Source organism: Morus notabilis, unplaced genomic scaffold (genome assembly GCF_000414095.1).
Source record: "Morus notabilis unplaced genomic scaffold, ASM41409v2 Scaffold1927, whole genome shotgun sequence".
Classification (NCBI taxonomy): Eukaryota; Viridiplantae; Streptophyta; class Magnoliopsida; order Rosales; family Moraceae; genus Morus; species Morus notabilis.
The window spans coordinates 83830-109748 of NW_010367010.1; the positions used below are offsets into that span (position 1 = coordinate 83830).

Genomic DNA, 25919 nt, shown 5'->3' on the forward strand with positions numbered 1-25919 from the left:
TTTAATTTTGAAGACGATCCTTCAGCTTCAAATTAAATTGTAAATTTGTAATTTGTAAATATGTATTTACTTTTGACATTGTATTTGTAATTGTATAACTTTGTAAGTTTGTAAAATTTGTAATTCATCACAAAATGATTGCACTCTTTTTTCCTTGCCAAGTTTTTATCCCAATGGGCAACCCGTCCAAAGTTTCAGCACTATCCACAATTAGACTAGGCCAAGAAATTTCCGAACCACTATAAATTCATGTCTTCTTTATATTATTATGTAACATTAATCCTTAAGTAATCCATGAGAAGTAGTTGTGGGAGTTCTCAAAAGCTAATCTTTAGTTGACTAGAATTCACTGTTAACAGTGTGATATGATATTATTAGAGGAAAACATAATATATATGAGCCTAATCCATCTAACACCACTCTAAACAGAAATCGGACCTTGGAAAATTAAAAATGACATAATATGTAGGTTCTAGTTCTACCACTTACTTAGACAATAAATTATGTCTATCTATATCTGTAACTCTGTAAGTAAATCTAGGAATAAAAGCACAAGAGGAACAGTTTGTAAATTTTTTACTTGAAAATAGACAATTTTTTGAACACTCTAAGCAGTTCGGAGTTCGGACAAACACTGAACAGGCAATCAAAATTGCTCTTTGAGCAAAAAAAAAAAGCATTCAAAATTACTCTTTACCCAAAAAAAAAAAAAAAATAGCAGTAATATAAAAAAAAAATGGCCAATATATATCCTTCAATTTTTTTCCCTGGGTTTTTTGTTTTGTGAAGTGAATCGAGTTACTAATAAATTTTTAATAAAAAAACAAATAAGATAGTTTTCATTTCACCCCGCCAAACCAAATTCCAAGACAATAAAACCTTAACCAACCAATTCGATCAGAGAGAGAGAGAGAGACAGAGAGAGAGAGTTCAGATCAGAATCTCCAGATTGGAGAGAGCCCCAAATCGGAGGCCGGCGCAGTCGAGAGAGCCCCAAATCGGAGGCCGGCGCAGTCGAGAGAGATGCCCGTGTTCAAAACCCCATTCAACGGCTACTCCGTGAAGTTCAGCCCCTTCTACGAGCACCGCCTCGCCGTCGCCACTTCCCAGAACTTCGGAATCCTCGGCAACGGCCGTCTCCACGTCCTCGACCTGTCCCCTTCCCCTTCCCCTCAACCCATTTCCCAACTCACCTCCTTTGACACCGCCGACGGTGTCTACGACCTCGCCTGGTCCGAATCCCACGACTCCCTTCTCGTCGCCGCCGTCGCCGACGGCTCCGTCAAGCTCTACGACCTCGCTCTCCCCCCTACCTCCAACCCCATCCGCTCCCTCCACGAGCACTCCCGCGAGGTCCAGTCCGCCGACTACAACCCCGTCCGCCGCGACTCCTTCCTCACCTCCTCATGGGACGACACCGTCAAGCTCTGGACCACCGACCGCCCCGCCAGCGTCCGCACCTTCAAGGAACACGCCTACTGCGTCTACTCCGCCGTCTGGAACCCCCGCCACGCCGACGTCTTTGCCTCCGCCTCCGGCGACTGCACTCTCCGCGTCTGGGACGTCCGAGAGCCCGGATCCACCATGATTATCGCCGCCCACGAGTCCGAAATCCTCTCCTGCGATTGGAACAAGTACGACGATTGCTCGATCGCAACGGCGTCCGTCGACAAGTCGATCAAGGTCTGGGACGTGAGGAATTTTCGGGTTCCGGTTTCGGTCCTTAACGGGCATGGCTACGCCGTGAGGAAGGTGAAATTCTCGCCGCACCGGAGGAGCCTGATGGTGTCGTGCTCGTACGACATGACGGTGTGTTTGTGGGATTACATGGTGGAGGACGCGCTTGTCGGGAGGTACGATCATCATACGGAGTTCGCGGTTGGGGTTGACATGAGCGTTCTGGTTGAAGGGCTTCTGGCGAGTACTGGTTGGGATGAGCTTGTCTATGTTTGGCAGCACGGGACTGACCCAAGAGCGCCTTGAATAAAAGGGTAGTCTTTTCTCTTTTCTTCGGAAATTATAATGAAAGAAATGATGATAAATGTAGTTGTTTTTGTTTTTGTTTTTGCTGGCATTGATGAATAATTGGGAACAAGGGAGTTCTTCTACTAGTTGCTGGTGTTGGTCTTTTTTTTTTTTTTTTTTTTGTGATAGAGTGAATGGCTTGCTGAGTAATGCCCAATTACCCTGTATAGCAGATTTTGTTCAATAATATGAGAAGAAGTGAAAGTGCTAATCTTTATCCCATTATTCCTAGATGCTTGTTTTGTCTCATGTTCTAGTTGATTAATCAGTGTTCAATTTAACATTCATTGTTTAAGCTTGAGTTAGGGTGCTTCATTGGTATGGGAAAAGGAAAATAAACGAATTCTGCCCATATTGAATTAGGGGTGAGCTTAGTCAAAGTAGTGACTTCTTTGTTAGCCATTAGCAAATTGTTCGCTTTACTTTAAAGGGTGAACAATTCTTGTTGTTGATACCTTGAATTTCTTCCTTTTTAGCCTTACTACTATTAGTCGCTTTAAACTTGTTAGGTGAATTATTTGGCGGGTTAGATGTTAAGTTGACTTCCTTTGGCTGGGAATTCAGTCCTTTTGCAGTTGAAACCGTTATGATCTACATGATTGAATTTGCACATTCAGATGTTTGTGCTGCAAGGAGTTGGTTGAATGAGTTAGCCTGCTTGAGGTCGGACGGGTTGTGGAATGTAAAATGGACCTATTTTAAATAGAAAATGATCAAGTAACCTGATAAGTAACATTCACCATAACAAAGATACACGTATATGCGCACACCCAGCTATCTACAGACGCGTAGTTTCGCTTTATGCTTTTAGTACGCTTGTTCCTGAATTGGCCTTTATGTTCAAGGACATGGTCTTATTATGTTTTTCCTCTATCTCTCCACTAATTATAAGATTGAAGTGTTGGAACATTTTGGTACATACGTGTAATTGTGAGATTCAATGGCATTAATCTGATTGGCTTTTTGGTTTTGGTTTTGGTTTTCTCTGACTTGTATTTTCTTAAGCTGGAAAGCCTTGTCGTTTCCTTTTTGCCTTGAATGTGCATTTGAGTCTTCTTTTAATTATGCATCTTATTTCTGTTCTTTCTGAAATTACATTTCAAGTTATTGTCAAGTACATAGAAGCTAGATTTCTTAATTGGCTGCATGGCATTACCATGTGCTTGAGTTTCGTGGTCAGGAAATCAATTTTGTACATTTAATTTGGACTTGTGAGTTGGGTACATTGGAGACCTCGAGTTGCTTTTTTTCTTTGGTACTTTACATGTCTTTTTGTACATGATAAGTTGGAATTATTCATCGAGCCAAGGTCCTTACACAGAAAGAGTATTAGTTTCTTGATTGGATTGAATTAAAACTAGGTTTTATGAAATGATATAATTCTTTTGAGAATTCGTTAGAATTTAGATGTTGCTGCTGGGCATTTGTGGCATTTTATCACGTAGAATAAGTGGGAGAAATTCACTTACTTTGAGCGCATGATCGTTGCTTTTGTTTACTCTCTGGGACTGAGCGCGAGTTATGTTTGATGAATTCTCGACTCTCGTCTCTTTTCAGTTTTATCATCTACCTTTGATGACTCGCCATTACTTAGCTGGTGTGCTATCTGATGAATCTTTGTCTTTTGTCTTTTGATTTATTATGCGTCACTTGTTCATGTTTTTGTATTTGTTTATGTGTGCGCTCGATTTACATACTAGGCTTTCATTCAGACCAAAGTTTGGCACCTTAATCATGAATTAAGTCTTTGGGAATAAACTTTCTGTTGCCCGTAGGTTTCCTTTTGTAAACACTACTTACAACGTGTTGATAACTTTCTTAATTTGTGTCTTAATTGTAAGCGTAATGCTTGAGGAGGGTAACGTCCACCATAGTGAGCTTAGCTCTCCCTCTTTTCTGTCGCACCTCTCTGGTCATCCTGCCTCAGGATGACCAAAGACATGCGATTTCTGAGGAAGGAGCGGTTTTTCTGTTGGAACAACATTGAAAACATGACCTGGATGTTTACATGCTTGAGGCGATGTTTGAATGGGTCATTTAGCTCAGTTTCGGTATATGAAGAAGTAACTGCCTATTCGAGACCAGTTTTTGTGGCCGCGTTAGTATCTAACAACGAGTATATTGATGTCTCTTCTTACAGATATTTATGGTTAGCCATGAAGATTAGAAAGAACATTTTGGCATCTTCTTCATCATTGGTACAAAGTAATGTTGTTGCAGCTGATGCTGGATGGAGAAGATCTCTGGCAGAGAAGGTTTTTTGGATTAACGTGTTTGCTGAGTTTTTGGCCTGCTCCTTTCATAAATTCCCAACTTCATAACATATTATAAATACAAAGAAAACAATACCAGTTGTGAATAGGCTATGAAGTGAAATTCCAATGCAGTCTTGCCCATTGATCCAGCAAGTGACTTGTCTCACTAACTCGAGTTGAGAATTTGAGTTGTTAAGTGAATTTTATGTGAGAAAAAAATACTATATAAAAAAAGTTGATTTCAAATTTTATGAGAGAAAATACTGTAGTATAAAAAGTTTTTGAGTTGTGATTCGAATTATTAAAAGAATATGTGAGGTTTTTTTATGGTTACTCCTTGAACTTTTATGTTGGCAATTCAGTTCTTGAACTAAAAATCTTGATAATTAATCCCTCATATTTCAAAATCTGTTGCATTGGAGGTAGAGTTCCTTTAAACAGTTTTTAGCACATGATTTGTACATGATCTTTCTCTTGAGGGCATTAGTTCTCACTTTTACCGAAATCAACAGAAGATTTTTAAAACCCACAAAAAACTAGCAATTAAGCGGATGAATGTGAACGTCTTTTTGCCGTCCTTGTTTATTTTTTAATTAAAATCTCAACAAAAAAAAAAAAAAAAAAAAAAAAAAAAAAAAAAAAAAAAATAAGCTGCTCACATGCGAGTCATGTAAAAAAAACCGCCCAGCAATTTTAATTCTGTTTTCAAAAGGATTAGCAATGCAGAGGACATTGAAATTTGAGAGATCAGTTGTCAAGATTTTTAACTGATTTGTCAAACGTGAAAAGTTTGAGAAAAAAAAAAAAAACCTTCAAATTAAGTAGAGGTATTTTCATTCGCTTCGAACATCCTAACACACTCAATTATGCATGCAAAAAAAAAAAAAAAAAAAAAAAAAAAAAAAAAAAAAAACAAAACGTAACACATTCGTAAAAGGAGCAAATTACGTAGCATTCTAATAATCCTAAATTAATAATAAGTTATTTCTTTTACACTTATTTATAAGAATGCCCCAACTCTTTTTGGCTCCTAAATCCAACGGCCTTACACACTCCAGCTAGAGGGGGGGGGGAAAAAGTATATTATCCTAGTTAAAATAAAGTCCTACTTAGACTTAAATATAAAAAATGCCACTCTCTTTGGTTTATCAGAAAGACGGACACGACAGACGCCAAACTGAAGAAGGAAAAGAGAGAAAATCCATTTACCCATTTTAATCACAGTGGAGATAAATTTGTGTGGCACTTATTTTTGTTTTGATCTTTTTTGTTTGTTTACTTCCTACTAAGAATTAAGAATTAAGCCATACTATTTTACTATTGTTTTTGGTTCAAGAGACTGTCGTAGAGTGAATCTCAATTAGAAATTCGTTTACCTCCTGCGTCATATCATATGATGATTCCATTGAGTTTCTCGGCGTCGACACCACTAATTGAAGCGGCAATGTTGAAGGGAAAAAAAAATCACAGACAACTCTTGGAAGAGGATTGTGGCATCGGTGACTGTGATGGGTGAAATTTGGGTGAGTTTGGAGTAATGATCCGTACCATAATTCGAATTATGATTTGTGATTGTTACAGTAAAAAACAAACGTAAATCGAAAATAATTTTAAATTATAATTCTGAATCTATGAACCAAACGTCCTCTTAATCTAATATAATACCTTTCATAAAAGGAGTTTTGATCAAAGAGGGATTGCTTCTCATCGTGGTTCTTTTTTCTTCAGATGCACTGGATTAGGAAGAAATCACAGGCTCTATTGCTCTTCCTCAGTCGCCATTGGTTTATATGGTTTATTATTTTTTGTTTTTTATAGGATATGGGTTCTTACATGAAAACGAGAGTGGTTAAGTTTATAAATAAGTTATAAAAGAATGTCTTAATATTTAGGCCATGTTCATTTCGCTGATTCGAGTTTAGAATTCGAGTTTCGTTACAGTAAAAAGTTCTCATAAACAATCACATTTAACTTTTTTGTTACAGTAAAAAGTTCTCACATAACATCACATCTAAACTCAAATTAAAAACTCAAATCAGCGAACTGAATGGACCCTTAGTTGGTTTGTTTAATGAAACTAGAGTTACAAGTAGTACGAAAAGAGGATAGCATCTGTAATCTTATAGTCTAATAGAGCATCTGCATTTAGCATTTCTCTTAGAAGTAAAATCACATGAATGGATTGTATCTTTAAACTAGCCAAGCCACTGTTTACAATTGGTGATGGTTCGAAATCCAAATGGAAATGATATCATATTTTTCCCTTACACGTTGATTTAAAAGAAAAAAGAAAAAAAAATGGGTTGTGATCTTTGTTCAAATTAGTTCCCCTCGTGTCATCCAGTCGAGGGACTTCATTAGACTGAAGTCGTTTCACGGTTCACGCTTGTCGTTTGTCCTCAGAAAGAATGGTTGGAGCCAAGCCTAAGTCCGGCCTATTTGCCCCGTTTGGTATGAGAATTCTATAACCGTAATTATAGTTCTGGTTCAAATTAATATTTATTTATAAAAAATAAAAAGTGTTTCTAGTTTGACTCAACAAAATCAGTGTTTAGTTTTGATCGTTCTGATTCAAGGTTTGAATTCTGATTTTATGTTTTAAGCCAAAACCACTATTGATTCTAAAACCACCTTTTTTATTTTTGGTGGTTTAAACTCATGATTCTGATTCTGATTCCATAATCATGATTTAGACACAAAACCATGAATCATGATTTTGGTTCTAAAATTAAAATCAGAATCACCCTAATTTAAACTATCGTACCAAACGAAGCCAAATGGGGCCTATCCATTAATGGCAAGGGGCTTTTTACGCTATTAAAACTATTGAGTTTCTTAGCAAGACTAAAAAAAATGAATTATCGATAGTTTTTTATTTTTAATCATCATATTTGTATAAAAAATTATCTGCGTTGTATACCATTTCAGTCTTATGTGTTTTTTTATTAAATCTAACGGTTAAAAACTGATATTACCTTTAAACCAGCTTACCAAAGAAGATCCCTTAAAATTAACCTTTTTTGGTACATTAAATATGGAAAATTCCATGGTAGATAATTTTTTTAAAATAATCCTCTGCCAACCAATGGACCTTTTTGAGGTCCTTGATCTAATGCAATACTTACTTTCATTAAGTATTGCATTTTTACTTCCACTTCTAGTCATGTTTGACTGCATTTTTTACCTTTTGTTCTTTGTCACAAAAAAGTGAAATAAGTTGACCTTTCATTTACTTTCTATTCATTCCAAAAGTAAAACAAAAGGAGTTCATGGCCGCTCTTCAGCTCACATACCTGAGTGGTTGGCTGTTAGAGAGGGGGTTTTTTCCGCTCAAGCACATGGTTTCCAAAACTAGATGGTAAGACTGATGGGTGAATGCAGTTCTTGTCATAAAACCCAAGTTAAGATCAGTTGATTCAAGTGTGATTGGTTATATACTTTTTCAAACTTCCTCTGTGGTTCTATTCGCTACACTTTTCGATCATGGAATTTTGTAGCCCACGCACTAACTGCTTTTGTTTTTCTAGTTTAAAAAAAGGCGGACCCCAGTGCCAAAGAGGCTCCCGTACTATGACAGACTCAGAGAAAAGCTCAATCTCATATGGACGCGGCCTTATCCCCCCAAAGAAAAAGCCGTTTCCGGGATTCGAACCTTAGACCCCGGATGCAAACGCAAGCGCTCCTACCACGGTGCCAAGGCCCGCCTTCGTAATTTGTCTGATGTAATTTGTTTGCTTGACTCGTCTTAAATTTATCAATTGTTTCGTACAAACTGATTCAACTAATATTGAATAAAAGCAAGTCTTAGCAGCTAATTAAGCAGGCCCCCACTAAAGGATCCAAAGCTAGAGCTAACCACCAATAGAGAAAAAAAAAACCAAAAAAAAAACAAAAAACAAAAAACCAAAAAAAAAAAAAGAGGAAAAATTAACCCTAAATATTCTAGGTAAAATACTGATCAACGACCTTGTTGTGTAGAGTAGTTCATGGCCTTTAGTAAGCCAATAAATTAAGAGCTTTAAATCGGTGTTGATACATGACGACATCGTATGGAGTCAATCAAGTTGTGAGATTAAGCAATTTGGATGATTAAATAATTTCTATTTTCTTCAGAAAAAAAAATAAAAAAAAAATTAATTTCTACTTCCTAATGCAATTAATATCGAGCACCTTATTAAACACAAAAATAAACCTCACTTATAGAGTCCTGTAGGTACCATTATACAGAGCCCAAAAACCTCTTTATGTCTACGAGAGGAATTAATCTTCTATAGGGACACACAGGATTTTCTATAAATATCGTAATTGAAGAAGCAAATTCAAAATGTGAACATAGTACGCTCACTACTCTACTTGTCTGTCTACATTCGTGTGCTTATTGTCGTTCTTGCTATAGGGGATTCACCAAAAGAGCTAAGAAACAAATAGGTCAATTTGACGTTAATTTTTTAACGTAACAACAAAAGTTTCACCATTCAATTATACGTGTCACATGTACATATAGCTTGCGCTTACAGGTGGCACCATTTAGGCTACCTGAGGCTCTAATCCTGCCACGTACCCATTTTCCCATTGCTGACGTGGCAACATCCGAATCCATGTAGATATATAGAAGAGGGGTTTAGGATGAGAGGCAAGCATTAATGTTGCAATGACGCAAAAGCTCCTCTTTTATTTTATTTATTTCCTTTTGGTGGAAGAAACGTGAGGATATTCAGCATATTACAACTTTCTTAATGGGTCAACCTGTGCTTCAGATAATCCAAGTATTGTGCCCATTTCCTTCTAAGAATTATAATTCATTTTCCTACTTTAACTACATATTTTTCAAAATTCTTTTAACTAATTGAATATATATATATAATTTAATTTGATCCGCGTGATTGGTGAATTTTCAGTTTTCTTTATACGTACGGTTTTATGTTTTTTTTTTTTTTTTTTTTTAAGATTTGTAATGAACTTACGATTTGTATAGTTTGCAGTTACTAATTAACTTCAAAAATTAATCTAGTCTACTGTCTTTTAATTAACACTAGTATTTGTCCCTTTTTGAGTTAATTTGAACTTGCTTTGATCAGTTGAGACGAGATATTGATACACACGCGCCTTGGGAAGAAATCGCAGAGGCTTTTAAAGATCCTTAATTTGCACGAAACAAAAGAAAAACACTACAAAAATGTATATATGAATAAAAATATCTATATATAAATAACGTCCAAAACCACACACGGGTCTTAGGGATCTGTGCATTAAAGTCGCACTACTTATAACCGCCTTAATTCAAATAAGTGAATGAAAACAAGAAAGAAGAAAGAAAATCCCAGAAACATTAGTACTACTACTATACCAGCTAACCGACTTGAAGAAACAAAAACATCTTAGCTATAACGATATATTGCCGCTTTTCACAATTACCTGTACATCACCAAACTCAAAACTTGCAAACTAAGATATCAAATACCTACAATATTAATATATTATTGCAGGCTTTAGCTAGCAGTTCATACATCACCGATAATAAAAATCCATCACACGGCCTATTACTTTCTTATATACATAATATGTAACGAAATATATAACCGACCCTGATCACAAAAGAAGCCAAAACTTTCGATGCAAGTGTGTGTGTGTGTGTGTATATATGTTCAAATAATATATTAAACCACAAAAAAAAAAAACCTTCTCAAATCCACATTCATATATAACAAATATTTGACGCAGCAGCTTCAGACGTACGTTCGTAATATGTATAATTAAATTTTATTATTATTATTATTATTATCTTCTTTACTATTGACTGTGAATTTTGTGTGTTCTGTTTCTGTGTGTTATTAAAAAGAAAAAAAAAATATTTCGGCGTCAATATTAATATAATGAGAGGGACGTATGCGGCAAAGACAGAAGCCATCTTGACGCAGCACCATAGGCGGGAGGTGTCCCCAAACCAGTGCAGCTCGAGGCTGACGCAGACCATTGGGGCGCCAATGGGGTTGGTCTGGTCCATGGTCCGGGACTTCGGGCAGCCCCAGGCGTACAAGCGGTTCGTGAAGAATTGCTTAATGCGGTCGGGCGACGGCGGCGTCGGCAGCGTCAGGGAGGTCCGCGTCGTCTCGGGGCTGCCGGCGGGGGTCAGCGTCGAACGACTCGAGAGGCTCGACGACGACGCGAGGGTCATGTCGTTTAGCATAATTGGAGGGGACCATAGGCTGGAGAACTACCGGTCGACGACGTCCGTTCATGAGGAGGATGATCTTGATCATGATCATGATCATGATCATGATAGAATTACGGAGAAACGGACGGTGGTGATCGAGTCGTACGTGGTGGATGTGCCATCCGGGAGTAGCGAAGAGGACACTTGCGCCTTTGCGAATACGATCATAAGGTGTAACCTCATGTCATTGGCTAGGATTGCTGAAAAAATTGCTGCTGGCTCATGAACCTTTTTATTTTTGACGTTTTTCATCGTTTGTTTGTTTTAGCCTTTTCTATTTTCTTTTAAACCTTCTCCAGTACGCCAACATACCGGTAGATTATGCTTTCTATCCGTCAGATTTACGTAAAGTTACGTAAAAATCAAAATATACACAAATCTAACAGTTAGAAAAACATGACCGACTACACCAAACGTACCAAAAAATCTTCCATTTTCTTTTTGCCAATTACTTATTTAGAAAATTCTTAATTAATTTGGTGTTGCGTGCACACATGTTGGTTCTTACCTTCTTTTCATGGTATTTTATTTTTTTTATTTTTTTTTTTTTTTTGCTGTTGTGGTTAGTATTTGTTTCAAAGAGAAAAGTACATGGTTTATTATATGATTTTTGTAGAAATTTATTATTTATGTCATTTTATCTATATGATTTTTGTAGAAATTTATTATTTATGTCATTTTAAATAATTGAGTGCTCTGTGATTAAAATAAAAAATGACAATTGCTTATTTTTGTTTGCAGTGTTACAAATCTTTTTTTTTTTTTTTTACCATTTTAAGTGATATTTCTGATTTTTTTTTAGAGGCCCATTCTCCAAGTAACAAGCTAAGACACATGGTAAGAAATATACAAAAGATATATAATGTAATAGTTTAGACTACGTAGTGCATACTTTTGAACATTATGTACATTATGTTGTAACATATATGGCTCCGTTCATTTCACCGATTTGAATTTAAAATTCAAATTTTGCTACAGTAAAAAGCTCTCAGAAATAGTCACATCTAACTTTTTTACTATAGTAAAAAGTTCTCACATAAAGGCATATCTCAACTCAAATTAAAAACTCAAATTAGCGAACTAAACGGCCCATAATCAAATATAAAAATGTAGACATGATAGTTTTCTGCAGTCTTGTACCACAAGATCCTAAGAAATGTCGTTAATTATTCGCCGAATTCGATTCTAACTAGAAGTTTCATATAGTACTTGTTAATGTTTCTTGTTCGAGTGACTAGTGAGTGAGTTTTAAAGGAATAATTCTAGGCGGCATCAACTTTAGTTTTCTTTGGTTCTGTTTATTTTATCAATTTAAATTTTATTACAGTAAAAAATTTTTAAAAATAGTCATATATAATCTTTTAATTACAGTAAAAAAATTTCACATAAAATTACATTTAAATTTAAATTAAAAATTAAAATCAATGAATTAAGGCTCCGTTCACTTTGCTAATTCGAGTTTTTCTACAGTAAAAAACTCTCACAAACAATTACATCTAGCTTTTTTACTACAGTAAAAAATTCTCATATAAAATTACATTTCAACTCGAATTCTAAACTCGAATCAATGAAATGAACGGGTCCTTAATGACCCTAAGTGTCTGTCCTCTCTTGTACCCACTGGCCTGCCTTTTTAAAGAGTACAATAAAACCCCAAACCATGTGGACCAGAAAAGCCCACTAGCCGTAAAATAGGATGAATATAATAATCATAGTGAGAAAGAGAGAGAGAGAAATATGGCAACAAAACAATGAAAAACATGTATGGCTTCTATACTAGTTCACTGTTCGAATATAAAAGCAACATAAAAGAAAATAAAGAAAGAAATAAGAAAGTAAAGAATATACCACTTAAACTTCTTTTTTAGTATTGCGCCTCCATTTTTTTTTTCTCCTAGAATTGTACCTCTCTTAAGTAGTTAATTTAATCTTAAAGAGAGAAAGAAAGAAGGTAAATCTAAGAGTATTTTAAAAATAACGTAAATCTAATTTATAGCCCTCACTAAAGAGAACTCCTCTAGTTCTAAATTTTTTTTAATAGTATAGAATAAAAAAAATGAGGCAAATACTTTTTAGAGTGTGCTAGTCTAGATTTTCATTCTTTTACTCTTGATCAATAACTTTGTTGAGACAAATAACAATATTAGTCAAAATGATATTAATCAATAATAAAGGTAAAAATCGAGACAGGATTAAGTTGAACAATTTTCTTTTATTTAATTATAGAAAAATACATGATTTATCATAATTTTGTATAAAAATATTATTGTCATTCTAAATAATTTTATGTCATTATGGTCTTTTATTTTTTCTTTATTAATTAACTGACAATTATTTATTTTTTTGTGCAGCGGCATAAGTTCAAGTCTTTGAGGGTAAGGGGTTCTATTCTACTAAGAATTAAAACGGATAGTACCCAAGAAGTAAAGTATTAGACATTAGTTTGGGCTTGGAGTTTGTTTAAATCTGCCGTAGAGGAGTATTGAGATTCGATACATATATACACTTAAATTATATATGGATTATATATTGAAAAAAAAAAACGTATGTTACATATGTTATTTAAACGTATATAAAAATATATATATAATATATAATATATATAGTTCGGATTAGTAAATTTTGCAGATTGAGAAATGCTTCTCAATTCGCATAATATTTATACTTCGCAATTTAATTCGTCATTGCAAATTTAGAAAATCTCAATTCGCTAGTCATTGTCAATTTAAGCCCAAAGTAAACCTTCTCCTTCACTGTCCCAGCTTCAACTCATGTTCTTAAAGTTGACCGTTAGATCTCCCTGCTCTACTTTCCCGCTCTCAAGTCAAAGCTACTCATGATGTACTACAGGGAATTATGCGCTAAATGTTAAAAATACCAATTTTAATTTTAATTTTTATATATTAACTGATATAATATTTAAGTTATTAATTTTATATTAATAAGTATTTAAAATATTATCATTTTAATTAATAATAAGATATTACATCTATTAATAAAAAAATAACAATTCACATATCACATTAATTAATATATAAAAATTAATATTTAAATTGGTGTCCTTAATATTACTTTTTTGCCATGTTATTGTCTTCAATCATTTTTCAAATCACCTTTACCAAACTAACACTAAATATATAGTCCTCGAAAACATTTTGAGCAATTCACAGGATATTGTAGTCTAGAAAAAAAAAAAAAAAAAAAAAATCTATATCTGACTGGTAGGCTTACCTATATATATAAACGTGGTCAGAAATCCTCAGACAGATCAAAACATCAACAAACAAAAAAAAAATCTTGATCTGACTGGTAGGCTTACCTATATAAACGCGGTCAGAAATCCTCAGACAGATCAAAACATCAACAAAAACTGATCAAAACCCAAGTTAGAAAACTAATGGGTTCAAAGAAAATCCAATCAGCTCTTGTTTTCTTGATCTGGGCATGGCTAACATGCCTATCTTCAAGCCTTCTCGGTCATGAAATGGAAAGTTTCCCATCAGAGAAAGAAGCGGTTGAGCTGTTCCGAAAATGGACAGAAAAGCACAAAAAGGTTTACCGGCAACCGGAAGAGGAAGAGAGAAGAAATGAGAATTTCAAGAGGAATCTTAAGTACATATATGAGAAGAATGATTATTGGAAGAGAAGGTCGCAGAACGGACACAAGTTGGGGTTGAACAGGTTTGCTGATATGAGCAATGAGGAGTTCAGGAAGGTTTATTCGTCAAAGATTGACAATAAGAGGCGGAGGAATGTTATTCCCAGCAGGAGTTTGCGTGGGAAATTGGGATCTGTTGATGCGCCTTTGAGTTTGGATTGGAGGACAAAAGGAGTTGTTACTGGTGTCAAAGACCAAGGCAATTGTGGTAAGTTTCTACTTTCTCTGTAGTTTTGAGGTTTTGGTCACACTGCGTGCTTTAGAATTTTATCTGTGTTTCGCGTTGTGCATGCTTTAGAATTTAAGATGAAAAATAAGGGAGATTTTCCTGTAGAACCTGCAGTTTTTAACTGTCAGTAGTTATTGTTGTTTAGCTGTTAAAATAAGATTTTGAGAGTTTAATCTGTGAGTATCTATCCTTTAAAAATTTTCCAGCGTGAAACACAAATCAAACCATAATATAATCCAATAGTTACAATAAAAGTAACTATCGATAGTTAAAAAACAACAAGTCCTATCAGAGAAATTTCTTAAAAATAATAAAATACAGCCATATATTTTAACTTTTATATGTTCTTTGCTATTTGGGGGAACTAGTATACCATTTTTTTTTTTTTAGGGAACTAGTATATGTTATGACGAACTTTTGTGCCTATAGAAAGTCCAATGCGTGTGATTTTACACTTGAAAAATACGAAAGCATTGTAGTGGGGAGAGGCGTTAGTTCAAATTGTAATTTAGTTTTCAGATGGGCAGAATGTTAGTACGTGGGGCAACCTTTGAGATTTTTAGTGGTAAATCATATAATTGGGATTATTCGTTCATTTTATCGATTCGAGTTTAAAATTTAAGTTTTTTTATAATAAAAAACTCTCAGAAACAGTCACATCTAACATTTTTGTTATAGTAAAAAATTCTCACATAAAGTCATATCTCAACTCAAATTAAAAACTCGAATCAGCGAACTAAACGGGCTCTTATTGTGCTAAAAAGCCTAATAGCTTTTTTGTCCCCCCGGGAAATACGATAGTTCTAAAAAGTCAATATGAAAGAGTGGAAAAAAGGCCCTTTTTAAAGGTAACTTGGTGTAGAAATTATCATGTGACTAGTAAGGACTCAAATGGAAGTAGTGGGCGCTCCATTGCTTTGATATTAAGACTTTAGGTTCGAATGGTCTCATCAAAATTATCAGAGTATGCTAATCAAATAATAATAATTATTATTATTATTATAATTATTATTATTATAATTATAATTATTATTATTATTATTATAATAACCATCATCATCATCATCATCATCATCAAGGTATCTTGGTACTTTTATGGATTGAACTGAAAACACATATTTCCACCACTGGGACATGTCATGTGAGAGGGAGGAGGCAGAGAATGAGATAGATGTTCTAGAATCGTAGATAGAAATTAGTTAAGCTTAACCTCTACGCTTCTGAAGCCCAATAATGCATCTTGAATTCACTTTTTTTTTTCTTTTCGAAAAAATAATATCATAATAGTATATGTACTTTGATGTTTAAATAAAAAAATCACTTTGAGACCCTGAACTGTTTTTTTTTTTTGGTACAAAAGATGATCTTTTTTATCCTTATTCTCCTTTTTATTTAATGGTCCAAAATTTTTTTAAAAAAATGACTGAAATATAAGCAAATATTTTCCTTGTGTTCAAATATCAATGAATGATATTTTTAATAAAAGGAATCGATTTAGGGTATCAAAATGATACTTTTTAAAACATGAATGTACCATTTTAATATTGTTAAAAATACAAAGGTATCAAAGTGAGTTTTTCAAAATAAATATTGGGTACCAAAATTATTTTTTCCTTTTTTCTTGGTATTAGCAAATTTTTCATGTGTTTGTGGTTAATTACATAACTATATCTCTTAGTTTTAATTATTTATTAATTTATCCCACTGTCCTCTTACCCCTCTGTTTCTAGAAACTACAGAAATATCCTTTAAAACTATTTTTTTTTTCATTTTCACTTTCATTTATTGCACACTTTGTAAACAAAAGACATGGAAAAAAGACTTTCGAATCTTTAGTTATATCGAAACTATTTCTGATTTTTTTCTTGAGAAAAAAATTAAAAAAATATTTTTATCCTTCAAAAAACATAAAAAATCAAGATCTGTTTTTTTTTAAAAAAAAAAATTGATGTTTTGTTTAGGGTTTTTTATGTTTATAAATTTATAAAATATTGTTTTTGAGGAAATCTATAAAATACATTTCATAAACTATTTACGCATAGTTATGTCTTTCATCCAGTTTTTTCTATTCATTAAATGAGTGAGGCATGAAATTGAAATAAATTTTTAAATTCAGAAGATGCCTTTTTATGGTTTTTAAAAACAGAGAAATAAATTGATAAATAACTAAAATTACTATCTGCTCATAAAATACATGAGGGATGGAAGTGAAATAAATTCTTTTTCAAAAGATACATTTATAATTTCTAAAAGAAGAGGGACAAATTGATGAATAATTAAAACTATGAGATAAAATAAATATTTAATTGACCCTAAAGAAATGTGTTTTATTTACTTGAGAGCCAGTAGTTTCAGGTCTGTGATTATGAGCAAGTGAACAAAACAAGTTAGAATGTTGGAGTTACTTGATTGTACAAAATCCTAAATAAATAAATATATATATATATTTATATATATATATGAACGTTTTTCATGTCCATCAATTGTGCTATACTAAATCAGAATAATTCATATCTGTGGGGGAAAAAAAAATCCAAGTTGCAACCACAGTTTTCAAATTAATTAGGAAGAATAAAAATTCCAAATCACAATTTGCTCAAGATTAATTATGCGATTACGATGTTTAATTACAGGGAGTTGTTGGTCATTCTCAGCAACGGGTGCCATGGAAGGAATAAACGCCATAGTCACCGGGGACCTCATAAGCCTTTCGGAGCAAGAACTTGTGGACTGTGATACCACCGACAGTGGATGTGACGGAGGCAATATGGACGATGCTTTTGAATGGGTCATCAACAATGGTGGTATTGATTCCGAATCTGATTACCCCTATACTGGTCTTGACGGTACTTGTAACACCACCAAGGTCTTGCTTCTTCCATTGAATTGCCAACATTTGGTTCATCTTTACTGTTTTACACACTCAGTTACGAGGCATCGATAGTGTTAAGCACCACCACCGATAGAAAATAGATTACGTAATATGAGACACATAAGAGGGGCCATCTCATACGAGTATTGGTACTTAGCATCGATGAGACTTCCAAATATTTTTATACACATGCAATCATGCATACACAATATAATACTGAACATATTCAACCCATACAATTACTAATCTATTACTGGTCACTTTTGGTCTAATCAGATAGCTCCAAATTGCATTGTAAAACTATATGTAATACCATCTTGAATGCAAATGACTTTCTCAATTGTTATATTTGTTACTAAAAAGTGTGAAAATGACATTTTTATGTACTATTTTATATGTGCTCCAACACATAATACTATTCAAAATGTTATATTTGCTTTTTGTTATAATTGTTAAGTTTTAAAACTAGTAAAAAGTAAATTTTTATATTAAAATAATTTTAAAAAAGTAATGTTATAATGATTAAATAGCATATTAATAAATAGCAATCAAATGTCAAATTTAACATTTACTAAATATGGTGATAAGTTTGCCAGTATCGTGTTTGCTAAATTTAACAAAAAAATAATATTATATTGGGGATTTTTTTTCACTCAAACGTTAAAATTTAAATTGTTACTTTAATTTGACATTGCATTGGAAATGCTTTAAGTCCATGTATCATAATCATTTATATTATACGCGAGCCTCTTAGCAGTGGAGCCACATTGATTTCTATGGGGGTACTTGTCCCACCTAATTTCTGAAGTTTTTTTTTTTATGTGAATATAAATTTTTGAGATGTTTTTTCTGTGCCCTCAATAAATTAAGAAAATCGTAATTATGCTTCACTCAACGAAGAAAATTATTATCTCATTTAAAAACAGAATTTTAATTATGCTCCTTTTTGTAGTTTTTTTTATACTGTGACCTACTTAAAAGAGCTTTTTGGTTAGGCTAATACTATAGTTCACATTACTCCTTTTGTTTTTTGGGCTCAATTGTCACATTAATTTGTGTATCTTCTTACATATTGTATGATCAGGAGAAAAGGAAAGTTGTTACCATTGACGGGTATGAAGATGTAGGAGAATCAGATGCTGACCTTTTGTGCGCCACTGTTCAGCAACCAATTAGCGTTGCTATAGATGGCTCTGCATGGGATTTTCAACTTTATACAGGGGTGAGCTTATTATTTTACGTAATGTTGTGTATTCCACAGTTTCACCAGGACATATATTTTGAAATTTATTGTTAAATAAAATGTAACATGTGATTTATTAGGGAATCTACGATGGTGATTGCTCTCACGACCCGAACGACCTTGATCACGGTGTTCTAATAGTCGGATACGGTTCTGAAGGCGGTGAAGATTATTGGATTGTAAAGAATTCATGGGGAACTAATTGGGGAATGGGGGGATACATCTTCATAAAAAGGAATACTAATCTAGAATATGGTGTATGTGCAATTAATGCCATGGCTTCCTATCCAACCAAGGAATCTTCTGCACCGTCCCCATTTAGTCCTCCGTCACCACCTTCACCACCGCGACCACCTCCTCCCTCACCCTCACCAGCGCAATGTGGAGATTTCTTCTACTGCGCGAGCGATGAGACTTGTTGTTGCATCCTTGAATTCCCAAATTTTTGCCTGATCTACGGTTGTTGTGAATACGGGAATGCCATTTGCTGCAGTGATACCGAATACTGCTGCCCCAGTGATTACCAAATTTGTGATGTTGAACAAGGCCTCTGTGTAAAGGTAAGGATTTGTTGACATGGCATGGGGCACATTGAAAAATAGTTATACAATTTAGGCGCATTTATGAAACTAATCATCTTTTCTTTTTTTTTTTTTTGAATTCAGTATACAATTTGTTTTAATCAAATTGCAAAGTAACATTTTTTTTTTCAACTAATTTTGTTTTGAAGAAACAAGGAGACTACTTGGGAGTAGCGGCAAAGAAAAGAAAATTGGCCAAGCCCAAGTTGCCGTGGACTAAAATAGAAGAAACAGAGAAGAGAAATCATACTCTGCAGTGGAAGAGGAATCCTTTTGCTGCTGCAATGCGCTGAGAAAAGGAAGACCGGTCACCAGTGTGTTTTAATAATTTTTATGGAGACTAAGCAAATATGTTGCAAGAAAAAAAAAAAGAAACTGAAATAGGAAAGGATAAAAATGTGATCTTTTCACTACTTAAGGTGCATTTGATTACAGTGACGGAATGATAATAGAATGGAATTAGAATGTGGTTGAATCATAAACTGATTCTTTAGTTTGATTGGAGTTATGGAATCAATACCTGAATGAGAATTGTGCTGTTTGGTTGACAACGGAATGGAATGAAAATAAACTGTATTTTGACAAAAATACCCTTAATTAATAATCCTAAATTATTTAATATTTTAATTAATTAAAATAGTAAAAAAATAATTTAATTATTGAAAAAACTTTTTATTTGAAGAATAATAATTTAAAAACTATATTTCAATTGTAAAAAAAATAATATTTGATATTTTTATGTAATAATAAATTATCACAAGCTCAAATATGATCACTTTTGGCATCTACCATGATATGTTCCCTAAAAAATATAACTTTGGCTCCTGTCAATAATAAAAATGACAATATATCATTCAATTACATATATAATCCCAAAATATAGTCATATGCCAAGTCAAGCAAGTTCCTAGTTAATACAATTTAACAAAGTAAAGCATAATCCTAATTAGTTACAATATCAAAAGAGAAATGCATAGCACACACCACTATATCAAAAGATAATCCGGCTATGTTTTTCCACTGAAACTAAACAAATATTCCTAAATATCACCAGCAAGCAAAGCTCTAACCCACTCATCTTTTTCATCATCAGGGATACTAAAAAAGTAAGAAACTAGCATCATCATTTATCATCATCCGAGCTACCTTATGACGTTCCATTGTGTTAATAGTTGTGGTCCTTTATAGCTCATCTCTAATCCGGCTATGGTTTTTCATCATGTCTTCACCGATAGCCCGACTTAAACGTTCACTTTCCTATTCAATAACACCAGCAAGTAAACTAGATGATCTTTCAATGGCTTCATAAGCCTCTGCATTGTTTGTACTCTTCCTTTTTTTTAGACGACTCCTGAGATTGAGCTTAAGTTTAAGGAATAGCCGATGCTTGTGAGAAAGACATTGATTGCGCTTCATCAATATAAGTCGTATTGTGAATGTCATTGAAACAGTCATCGTCAACATTAATGTCGTCAACTGCTTCTTTTTCAAGTTCCTCAACTACATCAACAACAGCCTCGGCACCCCTACCAGTTGCACGATCTTTGTCGAAAACCATACACAAGTCATCATAATAGGGAAAAGCCTTGGTCTTAAACGGTAATGCTTCCTTATGACTCTGAATTTAATACAAAAAATGATGTAACTAAATGAACAACTTCTATTACTATCAACCATATTACTAAATTATAATTATAAGTACCTTGAGATATGCTTCCCATATCGGCTTCTTCGCAATAACCGTTTTACTGTCTAGATCCCATCCAAAACCGCTACAGTTAGGCCCGGTTAGCATTTCATAAACAATTTGAAAATGAGTCTTCAAGGTTTTTATCCTTGACTCTGTGTGGCCTAGCTAGTAAGTCACATCTTGACAACTTGTTATGTTAAGAGCTTGCAGATGTCCAGCCTTGAAATTACCTTCCGTTTTATATGTTCCCTCGTTATGTAACTCCATTAAAGCTTCAATTAAGAATTTATCCTCATCTTCATTCCAAAACCTTTTATTTTGTCCTGGACCTCTGGATTTGGAAGTGTCCATCCTAACAATAACAAAGAACAAACATGCATACAATCAAGAATCAACATCCTCCATGATATATAATTAGTAACTTGCAAATACTAGAAATAAAAACATAACAAAGCGACACATATTATTCGAGGAAAAAACATAACAAAGCAACATAAGTTTGTCCTAATACAAGCAAACAACACAAGTCATGTTACAACTCCCAAGGAAAAACACAAATACAATTGTCATGCATTCCTACGATGCCTCCAATCATTAAACATATCTTGTGCTATAGTATTCCTCCACTCAGTCCATTCCTCTGAAGGCTCAACGGTCGTTATCAAATCATCACTTCTTCATCATCTTCTTCGTTATTCTCACACTCATCTTCTGGTATTGGATCTAGAACGTCATTAGGCATTTTGCGCCTAATAAAATTATGTAACAAACAACATGCCAAGATAATGCGATTTTGAGTTTTAATTGGCAAGAACGATGGACTACGAAGAATCGCCCAACGACTCTTAAGTACACCAAAACATCTCTCAATCACATTCCTAGCATGTGAATGTTTCATATTAAAATACTCATGTGATTCCTAGGTTATGGTCTATCTTCCCATTCCTTTAGATGGTACGGTTGGCCATGAAATGGAGCAAGAAATCCTTTACAATTGGTGTATCCAGCATCAACAAGATAGTAACATCCTGTTAAAAGAATTGATAAATATAGATTTAACATTTTGTAAATGTAACAACGAACGATGTAACAAAGAACGAGTAAACTACTTTACTAGTAACAAACAAACTTACCATTTGGAACACGTAAACCATTTGCCCTACGTAGAGCATCGCGTAATACTTTACCATCAGCTGCAGATCCTTCCCATCCAGGCAACACATATATAAATTTCATATCTCGTGTGCATACTCCTAAGACGTTTGTTGCTACAGCTCCATGTCGATTACGATATTTGGGTCTCTCTGCCATAGGCACTTTCACCCTAATATAGGTTCCATCTAGTGCACCTAGGCAATTCTATAATAAATAAAAGATATAATTATTAATTACACCATGGGTGGTGCCCATTTTAAACATAACACAGAAATAGGTACGTACCTTAAACCATTTCCACCTCTCATCAGTTGAGTATCTGCAACCGGCTCGGGTCTAACGAATAACACTCCATGAAGTCGAATGATTGAATGCAAGACATTGTGAAAGTACTTACTAACCGTTTGTCCAGATCTCATAAAATGGAATTTTATAACTCTATTTTTCTCATGGTGAGCAATGGTATGTAAAAACATAGCCACTTGCTCATCTACTTGCAAATACTTAGACACTTTCAACCCACCCCTAGTTTCTAGCAATGTGCACAAATTAGTGAAGGCATTTCTATTCATCCTTAATTGATCTCTGCATATGACATCACTTACGTAAGCTAGTTGATAAACATATTGCCTAGCGTAAGCTAGTTGATAAACATATTGCCTATGAACAAACACGTCAAGCACATAAAGTTGTCTCTGTACAAAGTTTGATTCTATATCCTCCATCACCACTATTCCATCAATTGAAAGAACCATTGCACTACATGCATAATATTCAACCAATGTAAAAGCAAAGCAACTATCTTCGTCTTTCTCAAACTTTCACTTTTGACTAATCCTAAACGAGCCATTATCCTACAATAAAACAACCAAATTAGTACATTTCAACTCCGTTGTCTAAAAAACTGAGCATAAAAGTATGCACTAGTTAAACCATGAAAGAACCAAATTAGTATGCACTAGCCAAAAGGATGACACACTTCAGCGGAGGTTGACACTGTTTCCAAAGTTAAGAAAGTATACAAATGGAATAACCTAAACTTTTTTTTTGGCAGTGAATATGGCAAGTGATGGAAATCTAAAAAAATGGGTTTCAGATAAGCTAATGTCACTCTTAGGATATTCTTAATCCACGCTTGTTCTGTATGTCATCGGGCTATGTAAGCTGGTCTAACCTCACACTGCAAATTGTTTTTTTTAATTTAATTTTATGTACTATGTATTTTAACTAACAAATATGATGATTTTGGTTCTATTGTAGCTAAACAAGCAACATCACCAGCTGAAGTAGTGAGTAAGCTCGAGGAGTTTGGAGTATCCTCATTAAGTGCAACACGTGCATTTGCTGAGGAAATCTTCAGCAGGGTACCCCATAAATCCTCTGTTACATGGTATTATGCTATAATTTGTTTTGTGTTTCACATGGTATTATGCTGCTACATGCTTGTTCCAAAGTGTTGCTTTTCTTATGACTTGATTCTTATATTTACCAAGTGATTACTCGTGGACAAGAATCACAGCCAAAATCACAAATGATAGAATCACGGCCAAAATCAGAAATGACAGTTTCACAGCAAAAATCACAAATGACAGAATCACAGCTAAAATCACAAATGACAGAATCACAGCCAAAATCACAAATGGGTACACAAAAATTCTCACGGCCCTCAGCATTCTACACTTGTTCGAATGAAATAAGTTTCGAACTTCAAATCCTCAAAATCATCACACGGATTTTCAATGAGCAAAGCAATAAATCCAAGAAACAGATCCATACAAAAAACACTCAAAAAAATGAAAAAAAAATTCAACCGAGATCAAAGAATGGAGCCTGACCTTGCCGGAATCAACCACGACCTGACCTTGCCGGAATCAACCGCGACTTGACCTTGCCGGAATCAACTGCGACCAAGACTGAAACGAAAACGAACGAGCCAACCAAACAGATCCAATGAGCACATTTAAGTTCAACAAAAAACATATCCAATGAGCAAAGCAAAGCAAAGCATCCGCGAGGATCGATCATCACACGAGTTTTCAATGAGCAAAGCAACAAAGCCAAGAAAAAGATCCATACAAAAAACACTCGAAAAAAATGAAAAAAAAAATTCAACCGAGATCAAAGAATGGAGCCTGACCTTGCCGAAATCAACTGCGACCTGACCTTGCTGGAAATAGAGGCGCTGGTGAAGCTACAACCGGATCTAAGGAAACCGAAATCCGATGACGAGATTGAAACGAAAACGAACGAGCCAAACCGAGTGGAGGAAGGTCGAAAAGGAAGGGAGAAGACGAGAATCGATCGGCGGAAGAACGGCTCGGGTCGCGACGGCGATGGGAGCTCGGGTGGTCGCGACAGTGATCGGAGCTTGGGTGGTCGCGACGGCGATGGGAGCTCTAGGGTTTGTCTCTTCTCGATTGAGACTCGAGGACAATACGGAGAAAATGAAAAAATAGGCTGAATGGAAATGCGATTCCACCACCCCCCGAGTGAATGCCCATTCACTCAAATTGAGTGAATGGGCTTTCCGTTGAAAAGCCTATCCCAACTACAAAACTGAAACCAAACAAGAGAATTGGGGGGAATGGTCTTTCCATTCTATTCCATTCCCCAAACCAAACGCACCCTAAAGTTTACTGCTCTGTTTGATAATCTTGTAACATAAGGCCGGTCAAGCCTGATTCCACTATTTGCTTTGGCATTTGCAAAATTTATGGAGATTTAAACAAGTGACTTGTTACAAGTTAAAAGAACAATTCTTATGATCAATTTGAATCATTAACTAAGACATAAGAGGGAAATATGAAGCAACCGTGTCCTTGAAAGAGTCGTCATCTTTTCATGTTTCAATTAATATTGGCCAAATCATTTTTTTAAACGTGAAATATCAACCACACATCCAGTTTAAAACAGCAAGCAAAGCTCAATATTTACTAATATTCCACAATGTAGCTATTCTACCTCAATATCATGCAATGCCAATCTTTTCCTCACCAGAAAAGGATTAAAATTAGGGATCTTTTCTATCATATCGCATATTTAAGTAACGTTTAGTTTATGAGTTTAAAACTATAGTTCATGATTCTAATTTTTAAAATTTAAATTTTTTATAAGAAAAAAATATTTTAACAAAACTAAAAATTATAATCATAAATCAGGTAAAATTCTTAAAACAAATGATGGTCATGGCAAGTAACCATTGGTGTGTGTGTGTGTGTGTGTGTGTGTGTGTATATATATATATATAAATAAAGCAGTGCAATAAATTCAAGTCACAAGCAAAATGTGAGCCTCCACCCACCAGTTAGATGTTTGCATATAGGACCTAAACCCTCTTTAGACAAATGGGCTTCATTGATTGACATGGGCCATCAGAGTTACAGGACAGAAAACAAACAGGGGACTTACAAACCACCGTTAAGCGTAACGTAACAGTAAAAGACGAGAGCTTCACAACTCTTTATATGAGATAGCTCGATTCTTAACGTCTATGTTAGACCTCTGACATAATAAGTTTGTGCGTTTGACGCAGATGGATCTCTAAACCCGTAATTAAGAGGGTAAACTCGTCTCATCCCTATCTTTCAGTAGCCCAAAAAAAAAAAAAAGTGAAAAAAAAGGCTTTACAAACTCCTATAATGAAGAAGAAAAATTGTCTCTTTGTTACAGTAGATGAATACGTTTTTTTATTTTTTTTTTTATTTTTTTTCTTGGGGAAAAAAGGAGCACTTATTAGAAACCAAATATGTGAGTAGAATGGTTGGTCCCATCACTGTGCTTTACTCAGAAAACTTATTGTGTACTTCCCATTCTCTGGATGATTGGCAGCTGAATTAAATGAAGAGGATATATTCTTACAGTTTGAGATCTCAAGTGGTGGACAGTGGCCAGAGTCAAGGCCCATCTTGCACTTCACTAGCATTCGCCTTTCAGTACATCCTTCCAGTTAAATTGTTTTGTTTTGAAACCGCAAATAGCATTTTGTCATCCGTTCATT

The 25919-nt window shown here is 34.5% G+C and overlaps 3 protein-coding genes and 1 long non-coding RNA gene across 5 annotated transcripts; 3 read left to right on the forward strand and 1 right to left on the reverse strand.

The window, feature by feature from the left end:
* The first annotated feature begins 820 nt into the window (after window positions 1–820).
* Window positions 821–4381, forward strand: LOC21387333 (peroxisome biogenesis protein 7). Its single transcript, XM_010111577.2, has 2 exons — window positions 821–1991; window positions 4166–4381. The coding sequence occupies exon 1, from the start codon at window positions 1024–1026 to the stop codon at window positions 1981–1983; it is 960 nt and encodes a 319-aa protein (XP_010109879.1). The 5' UTR covers window positions 821–1023; the 3' UTR covers window positions 1984–1991; window positions 4166–4381.
* A 5772-nt stretch (window positions 4382–10153) lies between these two features.
* Window positions 10154–10720, forward strand: LOC21387335 (abscisic acid receptor PYL11). The gene has a single exon (XM_010111579.1). The coding sequence runs from the start codon at window positions 10154–10156 to the stop codon at window positions 10718–10720; it is 567 nt and encodes a 188-aa protein (XP_010109881.1).
* A 3043-nt stretch (window positions 10721–13763) lies between these two features.
* On the forward strand, window positions 13764–19514 carry LOC21387336 (low-temperature-induced cysteine proteinase). 2 transcript variants are annotated; one of them, XM_010111580.2, is made up of 5 exons: window positions 13764–14360; window positions 17015–17247; window positions 18338–18475; window positions 18577–19056; window positions 19227–19514. In XM_010111580.2, the coding sequence occupies exons 1-5, from the start codon at window positions 13892–13894 to the stop codon at window positions 19368–19370; spliced, it is 1464 nt and encodes a 487-aa protein (XP_010109882.1). In that variant the 5' UTR covers window positions 13764–13891; the 3' UTR covers window positions 19371–19514. The 2 variants fall into 2 exon arrangements, with proteins under 2 accessions (XP_010109882.1, XP_024030179.1); XM_024174411.1 differs by having other exon boundaries at window positions 17036–17247.
* A 1640-nt stretch (window positions 19515–21154) lies between these two features.
* LOC112094161 lies at window positions 21155–24482 on the reverse strand. Its single transcript, XR_002903397.1, has 4 exons — window positions 24060–24482; window positions 22208–23835; window positions 21901–22126; window positions 21155–21795 (listed from the first exon to the last, which is right to left on the reverse strand). It is a non-coding gene; the product is annotated as an uncharacterized LOC112094161 (long non-coding RNA).
* Between the last annotated feature and the right edge of the window lie 1437 nt (window positions 24483–25919).